This window comes from Rhyacophila brunnea, unplaced genomic scaffold, assembly GCF_057557595.1.
Source record: "Rhyacophila brunnea isolate RB1 unplaced genomic scaffold, BYU_Rbru_1.0 scaffold_24, whole genome shotgun sequence".
NCBI lineage: Eukaryota > Metazoa > Arthropoda > Insecta > Trichoptera > Rhyacophilidae > Rhyacophila > Rhyacophila brunnea.
In genome coordinates, this window is record NW_028232904.1 from 9,449,551 (window position 1) to 9,475,153 (window position 25,603).

General features: G+C 35.8%; 1 protein-coding gene across 1 annotated transcript in view; it reads left to right on the top strand.

Moving 5' to 3' along the window:
• Mid1 (calcium-permeable channel component Mid1) overlaps positions 1-24,563 on the top strand; it is a 200,086-nt gene extending 175,523 nt beyond the window's left edge. Inside the window, exons 2-3 of the mRNA XM_085951167.1 lie at positions 14,988-15,690; positions 23,939-24,563. Of these exons, the coding sequence (XP_085807293.1) occupies positions 14,988-15,690; positions 23,939-24,324 (1,089 nt within the window). The 3' untranslated portion in view covers positions 24,325-24,563. The remainder of the gene's footprint in view (positions 1-14,987; positions 15,691-23,938) is intronic.
• Positions 24,564-25,603: the final 1,040 nt, after the last annotated feature.

A 25,603-nucleotide genomic window follows, 5' to 3' on the forward strand; every position in this document is an offset into this window, starting at 1 on the left:
TACTATCATTTTTAATGTTGCTTATTTAATAACAGTTTCATGATAATATTTCTTGCGATAATCATATCTACGTTCTGCTATTTTATAACGTTTTTCTTATCTCGTATTCTTATTTGTCCGGTACAAATCTTGCAATCAATTTTTAACTAACTTCCCGACAAGCTAGACATTTGAAACCTTTAAGATATATCAGAACACGATGCCAATGCTTTTTTTAATACTTTTAGCCATCCTTAAGTAGAATTGAATTCATTTTCAGTTAATTCTATTTTGTATGAAAAGTTATTTCGACACCATTATTGGTTGCTAGGGGTCTGGGGTCTTAGCAACTAAATTATTACTATATACGTGCGTTAGGTACTATGGAAATCAATATGTCAAAGTGACATTTCAGTATTATTTCTACCAAGTACAAATTTTTTTGATCGTTTAAGCCAGCCAAGTCAAGTTTATATGATTCAACAGAAAACTTAAAAACGTTGTATTTAAAAAGTTCTTTTTATCTTGTTATTATTTTGGTTTCATTGTCGGCGGTATTTATTGAGCGACATATGCGTGAGCCCCGAAAAGTGGCACCACCTTTTCAAGAATGTATACCTCACATTTAAATGTACATTATGTAAATAGGAAGCTATATTTATGTACAGTACGTTTACGCCAAAGCTAGAAACATATTACCATAACGCCACGTGAGCTCATATGACAGTACATTTACAATATTCAATAATAAGAACTGACTAATTAGTAGCACTTACAAAAAGCACTGAAATCAAAGATACGTGAAACCACGTGACTCAAAAACGTGTAAATTTGCAGGAAAAAAATGTTGGCGTGAATTAACTTCAGTGTGACTCTGGTACATTTAAATTTAAATACCACGTAAAACGACATTGCACACTTTTTGCCTATGGCGCGAGCTTACCGTGAGCACACGTGTGCTCACGTCACCTGACAGAAATTTGTTTAACGTGGTGCTAATCATGGCCCCCACATCTTGAAGCGGGCCCCCCTATATATCTCTAAGTTTAAAAGCTGTGTGACGATAAAATTGCGGTATTTTATAGCGAGTTTTGTATTTTTGTATTTTCTTGATGTAAAATAGCCCACAGGCGACATTTTTTACTATTAGTGCAATTTTGTGATGTGTGTTTATCTCACTTGGCTGGTCGATCCGCCACGCCGGGTCCCTCTTAAGCCTGGGCCCCCAGGCTAGAGCCCTGCTAGCCCCTCTCTTGTGAGTGCCATGGTGCTAATGCATTAACGTTGCGAAAGTACATCCACCTCGCTCAGCGGTGAGCTGATTACTCACTTTTGTATCATCAATAATAAGATATTTCCCCGATGTCTTGTAGTGAAAATCGTGGTTTATCTTATCATTGTCCTATATATTTCTGGATGTAGGTACATTTTACACTAATTTACATTTTTTACGCCTCTCGTGTTACAGTGAGTAAAGCATTGGCTTCGATTCCGGTGTGGTCATAATATAAATGTGTGATTTTCTTAAAACCTGGGGATTTGTGATTGTTTCACTTATATTACTAAATACACAATTGTTTCACTACACTGTTGTCATTGGGCCTCTGGGGTTGTTGTAGTATTATATAGAATATATATATATAAATATATATATTAGTGTCGAAGGTTGGAGATAGGCTATTAAGATCTGGAATAAATATTGCACACTAAACTTTGTTAATCATACATATTTGATTTCATTGAACTAATATTACTAAGTGTAGATAGATTGTGTTAGTTTTTTTTTAATTCAATTAAACTCTGCCTAATCCAAGCCATAATAGATAATAGTCAAAAAATATTCATTTATCTATATAATATCTAAAATTATGACATTAAACCATACGTCATTTTAGATGTTTTATAGATAGAACAATATTTTTTATCAATTATGGTGTGGGTAGGCAGAACTACGCTACTACGAAAAAACTCTCTAACACCATCTGTAATATGTATAATTGACTCAACAAAAACAAATAAGATGACTGAAAAAGTGTGTACTATTTTTGTCGGATCGCCCATAGCATAGCTAAATGATTATGGTTTGGTTTATCCAGAGTTTGATTGAATTTCAAAAAATAACGCGCGCAATCTGCAAATTGTATTCTTAGTTCAATGAAAACAAATAAAAATATGACCGACAAATTTTAGTATGCACCATTTATGCCGAATCTTAACAGCCAACCACCACCCTTCGCCACTGATATGTAGGTATATACATTTATATATCATTACTTACAACTAAATTTTAAAAAATCGGTGTGTACTTATGTATGCGCGTTAGAAGTTGTACTTCTTTGGCGTAACAAAACAAAAACAAAACTTGTGATAACCTAGATTCTTCGACTAGCTCTTAATTATCTTGTTAAAAAAACACACTCAAGAAAAAGGACCGCTTATTGGTTTAACGCCGTTGGTTTATTTCTATGCACTTTAACTTATATTACTAAATTATATAATGGTTTCTCGTTGTTTTTATTTTTAAAGTACCAAATGTCAAATTTGTTTACGTAAGGAATTGCAAATGGCCGACAATAATAAATTCACTGCTTAGGCAACGGAACAATTCTAAACTATAATATTATACGGTATAATCGTCACGATTACAATATCTTACTGTGGCGTAAATGTAGTGCGTTCGGCTGATAACCGAACAATCGGTGGTTTGAATCCAATTGAGTGCGTTTTTTTCTGTGAAAAAATAAATTATGTGTTACATGTCACACGCCAAAAATACACTCTGATGTGATTTTCCAAATGCGCCTAAAGAAGTATAACTTCAAAAACACCTAAATTCAAATTCATGATCCAAAGGTTCAATTCCGTCCGTGTCCTAATCGCAGATTCACGGTGTGCACTGACTTATCCTCCTTTTTATATGTCGATGTAATAAAAATAGCCACTCTCCTGCATTTAAGACTCCGCGGAAAGTCCTGGGATGGCAAGCGATAAAAGATGACAGGCTAAGTATCAATCGACAATATCTATTGCCGTCACATCTATTCTGTACCTTCTACCGGGAATTTCCCGGATATTAAATAAGGTCCCGCTCTTAACTTGTCAGGTCTGCCAACGTAATTGTTACAACGACGCGCCGGTGGCTAGATGCACTCTGGGAAAATTTGCGGGGCTGCTAGACTTTTCAATTACACGCCAGCTATTTTCCATTACAGGCTGTTCCAAATCAAAAACGTATTTTAATACTATCATAATGAAAATACATATTTTGTAAACATCTCAATTTGAAACAATATAAGATATTATTATCTTTTTCTTATCGTGCCATCTGCTACCTAATGGAGCTGCTCTTGTACCATTCATAAAGGTTCTTAAGCCACGAAATGTGGCTTCGTCATGAGCTACGTTTAATGTTGATCTTTTATTTGATGACAAGTTGGCAAATGCTGTACTTTTGTTTTGTCCTCTTGTAATGACACTGGGGTATAGTAGTTTTCTGATTTTTATGCTACGCAGAATTTTTTGGTCCTTTCCCGAGGAACTTTGAGGATGCATAATATATACAACAACATCTTAAAATCCTTGACTATCCGTGACATCTCCTGGCATAGCGGTCCATACCTATAGAAAACAATTTAGGGCTCAGAGTAATAATATAAAGAGAATGTGTATTATATCAAAATGAAGCCGTGTTTCTTGCATATTGTTATAACGCACAGTAGAACCTCAATTTTATTATTATTAACCTAACTATGAAACTGTCATACCATCACGTTGCTTCTTAGTACAGCTACCAAATTTAAACACAACATAGTTAATCATATTTTCTATAAATTTAAGCAACAAGTGCTCGCAGTTTTTGAATAAATGGAGTCATTCAAACCAATATTTACTGGCGACGTGTACAATTTTTTTACTTCAGCCGTAGACATTCTATCTCTTACTCCAACGCATATTGCGGAGAATATAAATGTGTGAAATGCTTTCTCACTAGCTCGTATGTATAACTCATAGGTATATTAAATCTGTGAATTTTATGTATTTATTTTTTAATTCTTCCAAAGAGTGTTTTGGCTTTCCATTTTACGGGTATTTTAAAAGCACACCCAACCATTTTAGGGGGTTTTGAAATTTACCCTAATTTTTAATCAGACGTATTGACGGTTTTTGGCGTTATTTAAAGTTCAATCTTTGGCCATCATATAAGTAACAAAAGTATCTATCTTAATACATATCGAACTCAAAAATTTTCAAAAGCCGTTTTAGGGGGATAGAAACTAAGCGCTCGCTTTTCAATTCCATAGACAAACACACAACAGAGAGTCACCGTATTTTTATATATTTTATTAATATCTAGGTAGTTAGTTTTGTTCTAATCTCATTTTTGTGTCTTTGGATAAAGTTCAAAAAAATGTTGTCGTATAGATATCCGTTATAAAAATAAAATTGTATGTTCATTTCATTCGTAGCACAGAGGTTTTCTATAGAAGGTTTCACGTCAATAATAATATCCAATTCGAATTATAGAGGGGTGACAAATGGCAACGTTTCTTTCATTGCGGAAACCGGATATTCACAGTGTCCATTGCCATTTGACGTTTAACCCTTCGCCCGAGAATAATTCAGTGTATTGGCACACTTACAATAATTATTATTATATCAGTTATTTAAACAATACTTGTACGCTGTATGCGTCCGTGCGTAGATCATTTAAGTTTGAATGCAGGAAATAGATTTGTCATTGAAAAATAGTGTATTTTTTTATGTGGTCCACCCATGGCCCCCACATTCTGAAGTGGGCCCCTTTACCTATTGCTAGGATTGAAGATAGTGTAACGGTTTACAGTAGCATTTTCCAAATGGTGTTCCAGGCAAATTCAGTGAATTCAGTGTATTTTTAATAAATCCACTTAAAGTTGTCAAACTAGAGTCCTGTCGGCTCCCCCTTTATGGGGACCATAGGTCCACCCATCTAAGCAGGGACGGCTCTACCTTAGGGGTTTGTATGGACCATCCCCACATCCCTATTATGTCAAAAATGTACGTCTAATACCTAATAATATACCTACACAATTAATTGTATGATTAAATTTAATACATAATTTATTTTATACATCTTAACTCGTCGCTATTTTATAGATATATTTATTATTATTATTATTATAAAATCTATAAATTATTGTAAAATATGTAATAGTATAATGTCAAATTTCTGGGCCAATAAAATAGTTGATATCTATGTGCAAATTAATAAAACTATGGCGTCTATTTCTCGCTGACCGGGATAACTGTGTACCATCCCGTCTCCGTGGTACATATCTCGTTCTACGAAGGATTCGAACACGCACCGACTGGGGAGTAATTCGAATAACCCCGAAGTGTGTAAACACAGCTTGCGTGATGTGATTGAGTAACGATTCAGATAATGATATTATTTATTCTGAAAGGGGTATTTAACATATAAAATTACCTATTTATATAAATCATATTACTATATTAAATAGCTTGGTACCTATATAATGTATAATAATAAAGTATGTAGGTAGGTATATTATTTAATAATTAATAATTGGTAAACCCCGCCACCTATAAAGTCATCCAGCCGCCACTGCATCTAAGGATAATGAAACCGGGGTAAAGTACCTCAAGTGGAGTAAAAACCCACTTCTATAGACACCCACGGTGGCCGCGCGGTTTAAGCGTTGGACTATCACAACGTGGGTCCCAGGTTCGAATCCTGGGTCTGGCAAGTACACATATTGTTTTTCAATTTGTGTCTGTCAGGGTATGGACCTAATAGGTTGAGCAAGTGGCTGATATCCATTTCTCGTAAAAAAATAAAATCTGTTTACAAACCTCTATTCTGTGGAGGCCCATATGATCCTATTAGGATCGGACATGGTCGAAAGAAGATAGAGATTAAGCCCACTATATAAGTGTATGTATTCCACTTCGGCGGTGGATAGGTGTTGCAGATGAAAGACTTTGCTGTTTCAATAATTAAAAAGATACAATATAATAAATATAATGGCAATTCGGTGCGATGTGTTTTTAACGGGAACTTATAATCTAGTGACATGTCCAATCAATTATGATACGCTATTTTTATTAACCGGCGCACTATGGAATAATATGTTTAAATTATGAAATTGAAGCAAAGGGGAACTTAGACCTAAATGGGAACAGTAGACAATTGATGAAGTTAGCTACCAAGTGACTTGACATTGCGGTATCATTATTGTAGAAACTTCACATTATATGTGCAGATTTCGCAAAATAAGCCTTAAATTCATAGTATATTAGCGCCTGTACACATACATGGATTTACTGGCATAGTGTGTATTTTAAACTGTCGCGATAATAGCGCCCGTACAAGTGCATGAATTCATTAGCAGCAATAGTGAGTATTTTAAACTATCGTGAAAAGAACTGTTTACATATAAAAGTGCTGACTGTCTCTCCAATTCATTCTTTAAGAGCGAGCGAGACGTGATGCTGTCATTTTATGATACTAATTCGTACTATTTGACAGGTAGTGAAAATCGGTCAACCTGAAAATTCGTTCGTAGTTAATTTTTTTGCCGACAGGTTCGCCATTATCGTTCTACTGCATAGGCGCAGATCGAAAAAATCCAACTGTCGCATGAAAATTCAGAAGCTTCCAAACTTTTTTGATTCATGCATGCAATCTTGCAAACTGCAGGATAATAGATGTTTACCCATACATTTTCTTGTCATGGTCGCGATATTACTTTTGTACTCTGTCAACAGTAAATCCATGCACGTGTAAACGGGGTATAATAACTGTTTACACGTAAAAGTGCTGATTGTCACGCTAATCTCATTATGCAAGCACAAACGAAACGCGATGTTGTCATTATATGGTACTATTTGACTAGTTGTGAAAATTGATAGACGTCGAAAATGTTTTGCGCGGTGAATGCTGATTATGACATATATTATTATCCTCTTTTTATCATCGTCACAATATAATATGGAACCCTATTAACTAGGTAGTCGTAGTAGTAAAATTATGTTATAAAATTATTAAGGTTTCCTAATGTTGACATATTGTTATTAATAATATGTTAATTCAGTTTCCAACGTCGTTGAAATGTATAATTGACATTAAGCAGTTGCCATAATAATAATAATATTACAATAATTTATGCACGAGAACATATTATTTTTTATTGAAACCTGCATTGTTTTTGACAGCGAATTTTCGCCGGAAAAGGGGTTAGTTTCCCGTATCCCGTTGCAATAGCATTCATACTCGCGTCCCTTTCGCACGCTGCGCCTAAGCCATCAGGAGAGCGGGACGCAAAATTTTACTTCCGATTTACACCACGGCGCGGTGGTCATTTGACAACGTTTTGTATGAAGGGAGTATTTTGTTTGAGACAAATTAGATTATGCAAGATTTTATTGGGATTTTAGTAGGTACTTTGATTGAATATTTTTGCGCCGTGTCACATCGGCAGTAAAATATCGTATCAGTGATTAGCTTTATACGTCTAATAACTATTATATTTCCCAAAATATTGTTCTCATTAAAGCACGGGTCACAAACCTTTCACAAATTGCGACCCCCTCTTTAAAATTAACCAAATATCTTACGACGCCATGCCATATTTGCAATATAAATAGTTTTAATAATGTGAATATAACATAAAACTTAAGTTCAAGAACCAATATTGACAAAAAACCTCCACACCTTACAAGAAGTATGTTCAAATTGAATTGGCTGTTAATTTTTCAAACCAAATCAAATCAAATTGCGTTTAATTAACTATATCTTTTATTCAACGAATAATTCACAAGATTTTAAGAATGTAGCATTCTAATTATTGAACATACATAATTTTGAAAACACTCATGAGAAAATATCAGTGGCGAAGACTCCATACTAGGTGTTTATTTGAAGCCTACCTTCTTACGAAAAATATTTTTTAATTGCATATTGACTTATTTATATGATCATTTGATTAATTATTCTATAAAATATTTTTTTTTCCAACGATAGATGTCGTATGTGTAGGAATATATTACACAGATAATTACAAAAGCAATCTGCAAAGGTTTTAAAAAATATACCACAGCACGCCATCTGTCTTGACGTAAATAAATGTCGGATTATGTTTCAAATAATTCTCAATTTTTTTCACATGGACTTTACGTCACGTAGCCTCGCCCAGTCTATCGAATTGTAGAACTAAGGTAAGCTCCGATCGCAGAGCCTAAGACTAAATAATTAATAATCAGATAATTTAAAAAAAATAATTTCTATGGTGTTTAATCGAATGTTAATAAATATAGACTGTTTTTAAAAATAAAACGAACTTTTATCTAATGATTTTTGATGTTTATAAATGTTTTGAAAAAATACGTACTTAATTTAAACTGGTCGCTTAATTTTATGTCGTCGGTGAGTTTTTGAAGTTTCATTAAATTAGTGTGTCGTTGTCATTAGTAGTAATATCGTATTATCTTCTTATTTCTCGTAAGTACCTATACCTGACAAGTGTATTCTTTTTATTAGATCTCCACAGCCTACCTCTTTCCAAAAGTCACCCTTCGCCACTGGAAACTATAGCCAATAGAAAAAAATCTTTTTTTAAAAAAGTAAGACATCTGGCAGGAATTGAACCTGCGTCTCGCGCCCTGTGATTTACCACTATGCTACGTCTGCCATTCTTAATTGCGACAAATTTTAACTGTTGACCTTTGTAATACCTGCTCATAAGCGGTCTCCAAATTGAGTTAGGGTAGGCGATCGGATTTTGTATTCTAAATTAAAGTATTTATTACTTTAATTACTAACGGACGTCACGGATCATTTCAATATTTTCTGTTGTAACGTACTTGAACTTGCTAATAATTTTGATTTTCTTTTATTCAACGAATAATACACAAGATTTTAATAATGTACCATTCTAATTATTGAGCATACATAATTTTGAAAATACAAACACCTAATGACATGTTGTGGTGCTAAAAAGAATAATATATTAATACAACTGAATGTACACACGAATATCTACAAATTATTTAAGTGAATCTACCCCCCCCCCCCCGCTCCTTTCGTTATTATACGGTACAAAGGTCCATGTCAGTGGCACTCATGAATAATTGGTGCAATCATCCGAGGAATCCAATGTTTACTTTAATATTCTGATGTGACGTATTCAAAATTCGGATATTGATATACTCCACTTACGTGAGGTGAATTTAGGTGGACGTTGTTTTATATGTTTTTAAGATAGAGTCTATCGATAATTCACCCTGTGTGCTTTCATCTACTTTAATTTTTGTTGCTTTATTTTATTTCTTATTGTATTATTAAGTCACATCTCTCTGTATTTTTATTTTTAAAATAATTGTTAACACTTATTTTATGTCATGTCGTGAACGCTTTGAATTTGTAATTTGTTATGTTCATTATATGTAAAAATAAATAAATTTGATTTGAATTTGAATTTGAAAACACAAGACAGCGCCGATGGCACAAACGGACAATAATAATCCTAATAATTTTGACCGTTGCGCATTTGATAACCACTTGTAGGTAAGCACCCTTACTTATACCTGTCAAGCAGATGTTATTATAGCTAGACACAAAGTGTGGAGTGTGATATTGAAAATGTAACCGGAAAATACAGGGGTCTACGGTTGAAGCAGTGATACGCTTTAAGTAGTTTTCAGGGTAAATGTGAAAGTCTATATCGTATTAATTATGACAGATAAGTCACGCGCATTCGATAACCACTTGTGGATGCGCCAGATCGCAATTACTCGTAGGTGAACATCTTTAATTTTATACCTGCGGGCCAGGTTTTTATAGCTAGACACAAAGTGCGGAGTGTCTTGGTATGAAGCGTCTTTATTAATAGTAGATAGGATAAATGTGGAAGTCAATGGCACCAGCTAGATTTTGTTAACCCCGCCTCCACCCACCGCGTTAAAAATCACTATGTTTCTTTATTAAACACCACAATAGGCCATGAAACCCAATTAGAGTGGCATAACCCTCAGGCTTGGTGAATTCACATATTTGATTATGTAAATATAGTGTGATATCACCGGGATCGAATCCGGAGCCCCCGGGTGTAATGCCAGTGCCTTATGCCGGCGCTCCATTGGCACGCAAGTCAGACGATTTACAGTATTCGGATTTTTTTTTCGCGTGGAGCACCCCGGATCTGTGGACTTTTTAATCCGCAGACCAGGCTCGTTGTATTTCAAACATGTTTGACATTTTACCCTCCGAGTTGCCAGACTTCGTCCGTCGATCACTATGCGAATTCGATTTGACATTAATACGCAATCATTCGGACCGAAAAAAATCTGTTATTGTTTTAAACATTTTCATTGATTAATTTGTTAATTTACACATTAGAAAATGGGAGATTTACCAATTATTTTTTTATTTGTATTTATGAAATTCATAAAAAAAACGTAAAACTTGTGCTGTTTTCACTGCTATATTATTTAATGCAAGTCTAAATATAAATAACACAAAATTGTAGGATTATCGGAAGACATTATGAGAATCGACACTTTTCACTTTTGACAGCTCGACTTTTTTATTCGTTCGTTGATCAGTAGCAGAGCATATACAAATCGGACGATTTATTATCCTTGGACTTTTTGCTCGCCAATGGAGCGCTGGCATTACATACTGGACTACGTGGGCCGCCAACTAAAAAAATATTATGGATATTCCCCCCTCCCTTACTATTATTCTGTATGCGGTGCCCGTGGTTAAGCGCATCTTACTTTGATAATAAATAGGACAGAGCGTTGAACAACTCCACTAACGACTCAGTATCTGCCAAACTGTGTGCCATAAGAGGTTCCGGGTGTACCGCGAAATATGTAGGTATATTTAAAATTTTATCAGAAATGCAGAAGACTGTTAAAAAGCTCCCTGCATCCATATTTTGATTATCAAATGTGCGAGTGTGCTGTCCTCCACATCCTGAAGCGGGATTTTACTATTACATTGCTACAATATTGTGCAGAAAATATTATATTCTACATTTTTTATAAAATATATATCACTAAAAAAAGTCAACATGCACTACAATAGATATCTTATAAAAAAAGTGATGCACAACCGGAATCAAACTAGCGCTAAAAATTGAAGGCTTCGTTAGTTGGGCTTCTTATCCGGTAGACCAGCTAGACTGTCTACTGTGCGTAGAATAACATAGTTATTACCATGGTCCCCGAAATTGGGTCCCCAAGGATGCCAGGAGCCTCCTTACATATCGCTAAGGTTAAGGGTAGTGTGATGTTCTATAGTAGTGTTCCCCAAATGGTATTTTGCGTTACTCCGAGCTTCCCCGAGGTCTAATTAAGGGTATTTTTAACGATTTTTGTATTTTTAAATAAATCCACTTAAATAATATTATTGAGTCGTCGGCACTCTGCTTCAAATAATAAAACACTGATGGTGACCCCATTTTGTGATTGCCAAGTGACATGCGAGCCTTGTATGATCAATAGCCACAGGAAACTCACTTAAAATAATTATAAAATAAAATTATACACAGGAATGATCATTTTAATTATAAAAATCATTATACCACAATGCATCGCACATTCACATAATATTATATTAAAAAGTCTAAGCGAAATGACGTTTTTTTATTATTAGAGTACATTTGTGGTGTGTTTATCTTACTTAACTGGTTGACCCACCACGCCAGGCCTCCCCTAACCTCCAGATAAGGGCCCTGTTAGCCCCCTCATTGTGGGACTTATGGACTGCCATCAATCCTTGTGTAAGATACAACGGTACACACCTGACATTAACAGTGGAAGAAAATGTACTTAATACACTTGAAAAACGGATCTGTCAGCATTTTGGGTTTCGGTTTTGGAGTCTTGTTAGATATACTAATGCCGGCGCTCCATTGGCACGCAAGTCAGATGATTTACAGTCTTCGGACTTTTTTTTTCGCGTGGAGCACCCCAGATCTGAGGACTTTTTAATCGGCAGACCAGGCTCGTTGGATTTCAAACATGTTTGATATTTTACTCTCCGAGTTGCCAGACTTCGTCCGTCGATCACTATGCAAAATCGATTTGACATTAATACGCGATCATTCGGACCGAAAAAATCTGTAATTGTTTTAAACATTAACAAATTTACACATTAGAAAATGAGAGATTTATCAATTATTTTTTTATTTGTATTTATGAAATTCATAAAAGAAAACGTAAAACTTGTGTTGTCTTCATTGCTCTATTATTTTATGCAAGTCTATATATAAATAACACAAAATTGTAGGATTATCAGAAGACATTACGATAATCGCAACTTTTGACTTTTGACAGCTCGACTTTTTTATTCGTTCGTTGATCAGTAGCAGAGCATAGACAAATCGGACGATTTATTCGGCTCGCCAAGCTGGCATTAGATTTTTTTATTCATATTAAGTAAGTACATGCCTAGGTATATTTAATATTTTGAGATTTTTATTTGATGTGTCACGAACTAAATTGTCCCCTTCCCCAATGTACCGTCACGTAAATAAGTTTGGCAGACACTGGACTATCATACCTCGTTGTGTTCGAGTCGGTTTTAATGGCCGAGATGTGGAAGAGAGAAAACAAACAAAAAGTTGCATATTAAGACTAGCCCAACCACACAGAACGGATGGAAGCTTTTGGCAAAACTATCAGCTATTATTATGAAGAGCCTATATAGCTTTATTCAAAAATGAATATAAGACGACCAGTGGCGAAGGATGTAAATAGGCTGTTAATATCCGACTTAAATAGTGCACACTAAACTTTGTCAGTAAAACGTATTTGTTTTCATTGAACTAAAAATACTACAACGTGTAGATGGTGTTCGTTAGTTTTTAAAATTCAATTAAACCCTACCAAATCAAAGCCATAATAGATGATAGTCAAAAAATATTCGTTTAATCTCAATAAAAAATCCTAATAATTATGGCTGACAAGCAGTGACGTCCTTAGACAAAATATCGCCCCTAGGCAGCGCCAAAATGCCATTTTTATACAGTATTTTTTATGATCCTTTCATGACTCCAATATCTAAGAAATATTATGTTATATGGATACATTACTAACAAAGTATAAAGGTACCTACCACTAGACATACAAAATTAAATTTTAATTCCTCGAAAGTGGAGATTTTTTGATGTTGGTAATACAATGGTTTCTTACATGTAATTTTTGCTATAGGTACATTAATTTGCTGTCTTGAGTAATTAATGGCGATCCTTGTCACTTTTCTTCTTCACAAAACTTTTGTAATGATATTTTTAGCCTGTGATCGCAAAGGTTTAAGCATTATTAAATCGATAAATGCTATTAAACCTTTTATATTAATAATTAATTCATTTTGTTTCCAAGCTAAGCTGATTTTTTTGACGGAAAGATATTTTCGTTATTACTAAGTTTAGGTAACTATTTATATATTATACGAAATGATTCTCCTCGATTTGCCGCCCTTCGGGTAACTGCCGCCCCCAAGCGACGCTCAATCTGCCTACCCCACGGGACGTCACTGCTTACGAGCCTATTGTGAATGCGCCAGCCTGCAATAACTCGTAGGTGAACACCCTTATGTATGTTTCGTTTATAATTAATCAAAGTACGGACAGTCATAAGGATTATATCTGGAAGAGTGCGGTTGAGGTGACGAAAAGCTAAACGTACTAAGTAAGCGGAGCAGTGGCGCACCCAGGATTTAATATTGGGGGGGGGGGGCAAGGAGGAGAATGTAAATTAGTCCCATATGCTCTTTTCTTCTTCACAGCTAAATTTCTCGTTTATCGGTCTTTTGTCTATTGCACTCGGTGTACCTATACCATGGTCCCCACATCCTGAAACGGGCCCTCAGGCTAGGATATTTGGCGGGCCCCCTACCTACCGCTAAGATTAAATGCAGTGTGAAACACTACATTAACGTTTTTCAAATTGTGTTTTAGTTCAAATTAAGGGTACTTATACAGTGAATTATTGGTGATTTTTAATACATCTACTTTAATAATGGAGCTGTCGAGTATCGACACATAATAATCAAAAAATATATTACACAACTATATAAGTAATTAAAAATGTTCATGGCCATGAAGTGTAATAGCGCCACAGGCGACTTTTTTACTGTTAAAGCTAATTTATGATGTGTGTTTATCTCACTTATCTGGTCAACCCGACACGCCGGGCCCCCCACAGCCCGGGCCCCCAGGCTAGAGCCCTGTCAGCCCTCCCCAGCCATGGCCTACACCACTCCGGAATTCGGGTGGACTTTGACAGTTCCCTTAGGTATTGGGTTTCTAAAAAAACCTAACATAAGTGTTTCGAAATTTTTGTGTTGGAAATTAAAATCTAAGAAATTTTTCTAAAGAGTGTGCTGGAGAATTTCAAATCATTTTTTTGTCGTGTTTTTATTTGTCTAATCTATTGGCTTTCAATTTCAATGTTTTTGGGGGGGCAAGGCCCCTTGCCCCCCCCCCCCCCCTGGGTGCGCCACTGAAGCGGAGTAAAAGTCAATGGAAACTGCTAGGTATTATGAACTCCCCAATAGAAACGAAAGATTTCGAATAATTTAGGTGAATGGAACATTTATTAATCTTCATCAGGACATCATAACTATGGATCGTGGTCCTGATGATTTGGCTGTGAAACATCCTTCTCAAAAGCTTCTCACACTCTTCACGGTATTCTACAACAAGCAAGGCATATGTCAGCGAAAGACCTTCGGCATCATCTATGTCCAAAAAAAAGATTGCATCGACGATATAAACGAACACTAACGATCTTAATTACTATGCGCAATAACTCGTAAGTGAACACCCCTAGTTATATCTGCGGACCATGTATTTTTAGCTAGATTCAAAGTGTCTGGGTATGGGGAATGTACTCGGAAAAGTGCGGAAGATTTTGTTAACCACCCCACATACCATTTTTCTGTGTGCATGTCTGAATATTATGATGTTGTTCTGATTGATATGTTGTGTGTGTTCCAGGAGGCGTACCGGCGGTGGGTGTGCAGTTCTTTGCTGCCGCTGTTCGTGTCTTCGGGCTCAGTGGAAGCGGGGCCGAGGTGGAAGGGCGACCGAACCGGGGGGGCCGCCGATCCTTCCCCTCGGCCCCTACCTCCGGCCCCGCCGCCTCTCAAAAAGAGATCCACGTCCAAAGACAATTACAAACGATACGCATCAAATAATAAAAACACGAAGTTAAAAGTTTATAATAATCTTAATTATAATAATGATTACGAATTGTTAATAGAAAATGATGAAAATAAAGACTTGTTCGCGGAGAATTACTTCTCGGACGACGACCTCTCGTACGGGGTGGGGAACTTTTCGCTTTACGAGTTCGCCCCGTCGTCCGGACCCGCGAGTGACGCCCGCGCGAGGTTCAGTTCGGGCAACGGCTCCGCGGTCTCCTTCGGCGAGGGCTTCGTCACGGGCAGGCCCTCCAACGAGAAGGGGGACGGCAGGCCGGAGCACAAGGTGGTGGAGACGAAGAAGGACCTGGACAACCGGTTAGGGCGGCGGAGGCGCGGCCTGGGCCCCGACGACGAGGCCCACGAGCGCCTCCGCGTCAAGCCCTGCCTCTCCGTCTGCCAGGACGTGGAGCAGACCTGCCCCTACTTCCTGCCCGGAGACAGGGCGCCTTCTTATCCCACGCAGTACGCCGGTGAACCCACCTTTCTCTGCCTAGGTGAGCCAACCATCCGTATCTTATTATTAACTATAAGTATAAATAAATTATTGAACACATACAGTATGAATAACTTTTAAAGAATGTAATCATTGATAATATATCCAGTGGCGGCTCATTGATATTATATCTGGGGGTGCTGCGGTTGATTAAAAATAAAAAATAAATGTATATTTGGATTATATTTTACATTAACATCAAAATTAATAAAATTAAACATTATATGTGTTTTTATTTCATTATAAATTTGATTCATCTGTATTTTTTCCTTGAAAGAAGGTCTATCACCGTTTAGTTGCTCTCGACAGCTTTCATGCCGCGCGTTGCGTCTAGCTCAGAGCTGCTGTACCCGACAACAATAAAAGACTAAGCTCCCAGCTGCTAGCTCCGCTTCCCGCCCCCCTCCTTCGCCCATTCGAGCATATTCCATCGAAAATGGTACTGCATAAAATCACGCGATGCATCATTTTCTGATATTAGTATCGCGGTGTATGATAAGTATTGGATGTATCAGTGCGCGGGCGAGCTTAACACAAGCTTAAATAATATTGATATTTGCATATTATATCTAATATACATAAATTTATCTATATTATAATATTACATTTTTCTCAATTTGCTTGGGGGTAGGGATTCCAATCCCGGGATCCCGAATTCCGGGATCCCGGGATCACGAGCTATTTTCGATACCTATGAATCCCGGGATTGATTAACATAATCCCAGGATTTCGGGATTGATTTTTTTATCAATTTTTATGGAAAATAAAATAAAAGCGAAAATATAACAGAAAAAATACTTTTAATAAAAAATAACTACATTAGAAATAAACTGAGTTTGAATGAAGTTTGATTTATACCCATGTGTAGGTTGCCGATTCATTTTATTTTTTCACATAAATTATTAAAAATGGAAAGATTGGAAAAAAACAATGCTTCGCACTTGTAACAAAGTAATTCCACCATGATATCATACGTTTTACGCCAGTTTCATATTTGTCTGACTAATTAGATTTATGAAGCGGAAAGGCCATAAATATGCCATGATTATTTGCTTTACTATTTTAAATCTCGCTAATACATTCATTAGTCTTTACTATCAGAAACAGCAATCTCCTATTAAATTCACATTATTATTTAAATTACAATATTATTTACTCCGTTAAACTTGTGTATTTCCAAGATTGAACGTATACAATATTAACAATAAATGTCTTAAATAGTATAAATTATACTAGATTTATTTTTGACCGATTTTATCAATGTTATTTGTAAATATAAAATTTTTTATATTAACAATGGAAAAAATGCCAATCCCGGGATTTTCAAATTGTAATCCCAAAATCCCGGGATCAGAATTTTGGCTCGGGATTGGATTCCCTACTTGGGGGTGCTGCAGTTTCGCAGTGCATATGGACGAGCCGCCACTGGATATATCTCATTAGTTAACTCCATTAATTTCCAATACATTACCATTGTTCCTAGAAAGGACGATTTTACACCTCTTGAGAGTAGTATTTTTATTGTTTATAATTATTACTAAGCTATTATTAGGCTTTGACGATTTATTATAATATGCTTATCGGGTGTATTATTATATTAATAAGGTAGGGGGTTTTTTTTAATAACACGTCTTTAATTATTCATAATTTGTTTGTTATATTTGATTGGTCATTTAACACAGTCAGGGCTCAAAAAACGCCTGGCGCGTGGCCATTAGATGCATGTACATTCACTGCTTACCAGTTAATTATTACCACATTTAATTATCATGCTAATTGCTACACGCCAGGCGTGTCTTGAGTAGGTACTGACCGAGTTGTGGTAATTAACTGGTCAGCAAAATAGTATTCGTTGTCAGTGTTTATTTTCCTTTTGGTGAATGTACACAGTGCCTAAAAATGCCGAAAGGCGAAACCCGGGTCGCAAAAAACGACTCAAATAGAATAGTATAAAACTTAAATCCATCAGAATTTAAATTCAAACTGCATGAAGTACCATCGGTCGATAGTGTTAATAGTATGTAGATATGTCTGTTTGTTCTTTCCCAATTTGATTTTTGCATATTGTAGGGTGGCTGCCAAAAGTTTGTAAGTCGATAATTTAAGTATTTAGAGTTAGACTAGAACGGGTATATATAGCATTTCTCAGGACATTGGAAAGTTTTATTATTTTAATTGCCAAACTTTTTCAGATATTAGCAACACTAAAATGCTTACCGTAGAAAAGGGGTCTATATTTTATGATTATTTTATTATCCAAAAAAAAAAAATTGTTAATTGCAAAGAGTGTTTTCATGAATATAATTATTATCACAGATATACTCCAAAAATCCGCATGATTGAATAAAACGTTTTTTTCCTCTCCTGAACAATTTTGTTTTTGCATATAGAGTAATATAGACCCCTTTTCCGGGGACGCCTTCATTTATGTGTGCATGTTTAAATTCTCATCAAATATTAAATATATATTTAAAAGTACCTATAATTCACGAACGTCTATTTATTTTCGAATTTCATTCGATTGCGTAGCGCCCGGTTGTCCCGGCGCCGAATCGTCGTAGACCCAAAAGCTTTCAATCATTCTCCTGCAATACGAATCCCAAAGAATATAGTGTCCACAGCGTTCGGTGGCGCCGATATATTGTGCGTACTGTCAGTGCTGTGTGTGCTATGAGCGAGGACTTTGCCCCCTTGCGACCCGCGGGGGGGCCCCTTGGCAAATTAGTGCCATTAGGACCGGCCGGGGGGCCTAACTACATGCAACGTAATGCTGTAGAGCGGACGCAATGCACAATGTGCCTTGTTTATTATTAATAAACATCTAAAAATCTGTCATCGGTCAATTTTGCACTCAATAAAAATAAATATATTTCTAACAACATTGGATTGAATTAATAAATCGGGACAAAGTTATAATGTTTATATCTGTCTATAATAGGGTGTTCGTGTCAAAGGAGTGTAACTATAAAATTGCTGTTTTTAATGTAAATCTGTCAGTATCAGTGGCGAAGGGTGGAGGTCGGCTGTTAAGATCCGACACAAATAGTGAACACTAAAATTTCTCAGTCAAACGTATTTATTTTAATTGAACTAACGATGGCCGCGTGGCTTAAATTCCGGCCTATAGAGTCGAGGGTCCCAGGTTCGAATCTTGGGTCTGGCAAGTACACATATCGTTTTTCAATTTGTGTATGAGTCAGAGTATGGACCTAATAGGTTGAGCAAGTGGCTGACATCCATTTCTCGTAAAAAATAAAATCTGTTAATACAAACCTCCACCCTGTGGAGGCCCATATGATCCTATTAGGATCGGACATGGTCGAAAGAAAGAATGCTACAGTATGTAGATAGTGTTTATTAGTTGTAAAAATTCAATTAAACCCAGCCCAATCCAAGCCATATTAGATAATAGTCAAAAATATTCGTTTACCTATAAAATATCTAAAATTATGCCATATTAAATCATACATAATTCTAGATATTACAACGTTTTTATTAGCTCGTATTCTTGTTTGTCCAGTCCAAATCTTGCAATCGATTTTTAACTATTTCCCGACTAGCTAGACATTTGAAACTTTTAGAATATATCAGAACACGATGCCAATGCATTCTTTTAATACTTTTAGCCATCTTTAAGCAGAATTGAATTCATTTTCAGTTAATTCTATTTTGTATAGAAAGTTATTTCAGAAAAATCCGTAAAAAGTAAAAGACTATTATTGGTTGCTAAGGGGGCGGTCCTAGCAACTAAATTATTAATATATACGTGCGTTACTATGGAAATCAAAATGACATTTCAGTATTATATATTTGTTTGTTTGTTTGTTTTTTATTTACTTCATATCAAGTACAAGTTTGAGCATATTGAGCAAAATAATTCAACAGAAAATTTAAAAACGTTGTATATCAAAATTCTTTTTATCTTGTAATTATTTTATAAATAGAATAATAATTTGTATCGATTACGTTTTGGTTTAGGCAGGGCTTAATGAATTTTAAAAAACTAATCAACACTATCTGTCAGATGTATTCATAATTCAACGAAAACAAATAAGTATGACTGAAAAAGTGTGCACTATTTTTGTCGGATCGCCCATAGAATACGTAAACTGTTATAGTTTGGTTTAGGCAGGATTTAATTGAATTTAAAAAAACTAACCAGCACCATCTGCAAATTGTATTATTAGTTCAACGAAAACAAATAAATATGACTGACAAAGTTTAGTGTCCATTAGGTATTTATGTCGAATCTTAATAGCTTACCTGCACTCTTCGCCACTGGTCAGTATAATATTTAGTTTTTGACACTTTCAAACGCGCATACAAGAGAGGGGGGATTCGGCTCCAGACCCCCAGCCTCCTGACACTAAATAATATACAAAAAAAATAGGTGATTGGGATATTTCTTCTTATGATTTGGCTGTCGAAAAACCTTCTCAGTGGTTTGGTCCCACTTTCGGTATTCTAGTCTGGAGCATCCAGTATTTCCTTTAATATGGCCAAAAATAACACAGCGCCTCCGGACAAACGGACACTAACGATCCTAATAATAATTTTGACCGTTAGGCCACGCGCATTCAATAAACAATTGTGGATGCGACAGGTCACAATAACGAATGTGACCACCCACTGCAGGCTGTGTTCATCACTAGACTCAAAGTGCTGAGTGTCTGGGTATTGGGTATGTTATATGGGCACCCGCTAGCTTTGTTACCCTTACCCACTCCCACCGCCTTAAAAGTATCAATAATAAACTATTTCGGGTCCGGAACCCCCCCCCCCCCCCCCCAGGAACGGAAAAAAATACAAATTAATAAGGTGAATGGAATATTATTTTTTCTTTCTCTTCGTCAGGACTAGGGAATCCAATCCCGGGATCCCGAATCCCGGGATCCCGGGATCCCGAGCTATTTTCGATACCTATGAATCCCGGGATTGGTAAACATAATCCCGGGATTTCGGGATTGATTTTTTATCAATTTTTATGGAAAATAAAATAAAAACTAAAATAACAGAAAAAATACTTTTAATAACAAATAACTAAATTAGAAATAAACTGAGTTTGATAAAGTTGTATTTATACCCATATGTAAGCTGCCGATTCATTTTATTTTTTCACATAAATCAATAAAAATGAGAAAGATTGGAATAAAACAATTCTTCGCACTTTTAACAAAGTAATTCCACCATGATCTCATAAGTTTTACAGCAGTTTCATATTTGGCTGATTAATTAGATTTATGAAGCGGAAAGGCCATACACCAACCACGATATGCTTTACTATTTTAAATCTAGCTAACTTAATTAATGAGTTTTTACTACCAGAAACAGCAATCTCATATTAAATTCACATTATTATTTATATCAAAATATTATTTACTCCATTAAACTTATGTATTTTCAAGATTGAACAATTAACATAATTAACAATAATAATTACAAGATAAAAAAAACATTTTATATACAACGTTTTTAAATTTTCTGTTGAATTATTATACTGAATATGCTCAAACTTGTACTTGTATGAATTAAATAAAAAACAAACAAACAAACAAATATAAAATACTGAAATGTCATTTTGCCATTTCATTTTGATTTCCATAGTAACGCACGTATATATTAATAATTTAGTTGCTAGGACAACCGCATTAGTAACCAATAATAGTCTTTAACTTTTTACGGATTTTTCTGATATAACTTTCTATACAAAATAGAATTAATTGAAAATGAATTCGATTCTGCTTAAAAGATGGCTAAAGGTATTAAATGAATGCATTGGCATCGTGTTCTGGTATATTCTAAAAGTTTCAAATACACTAGCTAGCCGGGAAGTTAGTTAAAAATCGATTATAAGATTTGTACCGGACAAACAACCACCGGACAAATAAGAATACGAGCTAATGAAAACATTGTATAAAATTGTCTTAAATAGTATAAATTATACTAGATTTATTTTTGACCGATTTTATTAATGTTATTTGTAAATATAAAAAAAATGTATTAACAATGGAAAAAATTCCAATCCCGGGACCAGTCCCGGGATCCCGGGATTATCAAATTGTAATCCCGAAATCCCGGGATCAGAATTTTGGCTCGGGATTGGATTCCCTAGTCAGGACCTCATGACTGAGGACCATGACCCGTTTCTTCTCAACAGATTGGTCTCACTGCTTTCGGTATTCTACCACATGAAAGTTCTGTGACTACTGTAACGCCCAAGCAAGCGAATGTTTGTTCCTCCCCCACTCCAGCAAAATTTAACGCTTTTTGTTGAGCGAGCATAAGAATTTCGCTGGAGTGGGGGAAGACAACAGTGCAGACGATACAACAGTCACTAACGTGTCTAATAATAATAAAATTATAACTGTTAACCCACGCACATTTGATAATTACTTCTGGATGCGACAGCTGGTAGGTGAACAGTCTTAGGTACTCTAGTAGGTACTAGAGTACTCTTAACAGAACATGCAGGCAATGATAAAAATATTGGATGTGTATTTTTGACATGAAAACGACGTGGGGATGGTCCCTACGAACCCTTAAGGTAGAGCTGCCCCTGTTGTAAGCAGTAAGAAGATTTTCAGTAAATTGTATTTATTTGCGTGTTTCATAAGTTAACATAAAGTGCTATTTAAACTATTTGACCTGACAATGGTCATGCACTGAAAAAATGGTCCTGTGATTATGTCAAAGTGCATTGTCAACTTCAACATCACAGAATCGCAGAACAAGACAACGTCGAAAGAGAATAGATAGGGAATTGCGTCTGTCTGACGTTCAATCTGGCCAATCCATTCTGGTAAGCTCTATATATCCGCTGCCAGCATAACTTTGAAAGATTTTTCTTATTTATTTTGACACGGTAGATACCCAGTGAAGATGTGATGAGTGGCAGACGGAGAAGCACATTGATGATCCCTGTCAAGTTTCAAAACATGGCTTTATTTTCACGTATTATAAATTCAATGATAAAGCTCAAATGAAGATCTCTGGGATAATTAATGTCAACCCACATTTTATTTAAAATTGAGTTGAGTATTGCCATCTATGAGAATCATTTTAATTTATAAATTAACAGTGACACCTATGAGTACCTATAACTAATTTTGTAATAAAATTTTGTCCACTAGAGAGAACTGTAAATGCATTAACAAAATTTCATTCACACAAAAACATATAAGGACCTATGATGACCTACGAATGAATAATTATGTCCCGAGTAGATTATCAGAAAAGATTTTTGACAAAGTTTAGTACTCATACAAAATTTATGTCGAATCTTAACAGCCTACCTCCATCCTTCGCCACTGTGCAATATGAAGTGGGTTTTTGAAGAAAAAAATATTAAAATTATCTAAATGAAAAAACTGTGCCGCTATAATAAAGGATTTACGGTTACCGTAATTAAAAAGAATATCTCTATTCTCTATGGTTGGTAGGTAGACGAAGGTAACATAAATAAACCTTTTCTACGAGCTATTCATCAATATTGACATTCAATACATTACTACCTTCAGTTGCCAGCACAACAATGTCAAATACATTTACAGTGATATGACAATGTCCAGATTGTGTACAGTCTATTTTAAGATTTAGAATTCTATTGCTTTATAAAAATGTCTGCCAGTTTGATGCAAGACTGCCAATGTAATAATAATTCACTACAAATCAACTCTGACAGCTGGAGCTCCAATGCCCAATGAAATATTACTAAACATCAATTAATTGAACTAAGTTTTTTCTAGTGTGTCAATATAATAATTCTACACAGTAGTTGTAAAATAATTATTCAAGTTAGATAAATTAGTCAAGATTCAAACCTATTGTTTAATAAAATGAATTATAGTACCTAGCAAGAGATGGCGTCACTAATCACAATATTGTCAGCAGCATGGCCACACCAAGGGCTAGTGGTGGGTTTACAGACTCGGAGGACGAAGGCTCTGACTGATATTGAGGACCCACCACAATGACAAAATACAATAAATTCCATCTACCAACATATCTTTTTCCTAGAATCACTAAAAATAATTATTATATTATATTTTATTATAAACCCCGATCTACCGTTCTCACATAAATCGTTTTCCCACACGGATCGTTCATTTTTGAAAGTCCCTCCAAACACCCATACCCAAACAACCCGCTGTTCAATAGACTACATTATTTATAAGTTAAATCTGTAAGTTCCGCTTGGATATTCATATGTGTTTAGTTCCTGCTAAAGCGTGATCGAATCCCCGTTTCAGATCCCAACATCGAGGAGACGGGCGAGCAGCTGCTGAAGTCGAACTACGGAGAGCCGGAGTGCTGCTACACGCACTGCGGGGCGGAGGGGGTGCAGCTGTGCCCGCGCTGCAGCATCAGGCCGAAGCGCGACCAGCCGCACTCCGCGCCGTGCGGGGCCCAGCCGCCCCTCCCCACGTCGGGGGCCCCCCGGCCCTCCCCCGCGCTGCGTCTCCTCCTGCTGGCCTTCCTGCTGCCCCTCCTCCTGGAGAGGGCCCGCGCCCACGCCGGCGACCCCCGGCCGACGCGATCGAACGCTCCATTGTTGACTCTCATCGATACTGTTTACTATTACTATTATTACTGCATTAAGAGAATTATGAGAATTGTTCCGTGCGCGAGGTTATAGTTTTACGTTATGCGCGGACGGAGGAGAAAGCAGCGCCACCGACTATGTCATCCATCTTTTTATTAATATCTTACACCACATCTTCAAGAACCGACCTGTCATTCGAGGCTGATACCATTCTTACTCGTTCTATTACCTCTGCTTGTACACTAATGTTGTGATGTCCAAATCTTTCTATAATAACAAAACATACAAATATGCCTTTCAAGGTAAAGTTTCTCAAAATTTTCATCACATACAAAAAAGTATCTTCATGGCGGCTATATATAGCCAAAGAACTGTGTTTCCTATTTGGGCAGTGGCATTAAATATGACCACATAAAACCTTCTAACAAATATATAATATATTTATATAAATACGCCCATAATTAAAGCTTGTTGAATTGAAGTAAAGTATTCTTACATTTTCCATTATTCTCAACTAGCAAGCATCTTTATAATGGTTATATATAGCCAAATAACTATGTTTTCTATCCGGGATCCTTGTGCATCAAAAGATCAAAAAATACTAGCAAAATATGACTGACATCTATCGGTAAAATAAGCAAACAAAAATATTGGTGCTTCCTACTTCAAAAGAGTTATAAAATTTAATAAAAAATTCGTGAAGTTAATTATATTTTGTAAAAACTCTACTTGATATAATGCATAATGTACCCAATATATATTCAGGAACGCCTTCAAATGGCTACTAGGTTTCCACCAGCTACCTTTTGGACATCATAACTGTAATCTGTATAATTTATAACTGGACAGTTAGCATAAATCTGAAACCAGTAGTGACACCGCAATTAAAATCCATTTAATGCAATGTAGATACTTACTGTTATATTGTATGTTTTCTTTTATTGTTGTCACGAAGTAACGACTGAAAGAGAAGAAAAACAAAATGCAATAATGTCTTGTTTGTTGAATTTAATTCTGGTGTAGCCCTCGACTGTTATTACCAGAGATATAGCTGTCATTATTTGATGTGTTTTTGACTCTTCAAAATAAATCAATATTATTTATTTACTATCATAAACGATTAAAGATCACCATATTATGTACAGTCTTCTTTAGTTTACACAAAATACGACACCTAACCTAACCTAAAATTTAAATAAAACATTTTATTTTACACTTCCGCAATGATTATTACTTATCATAAAGAAAACGCAGACTCTATAAGGCCCGTTGCTTGCAATTGATTCATACGAATATCTAAGAAGGGGAAGCGATCAATAATTGTACCATGAGTGTCTTCTGCATAGTGTATATCTATTCACAAATGAAACTG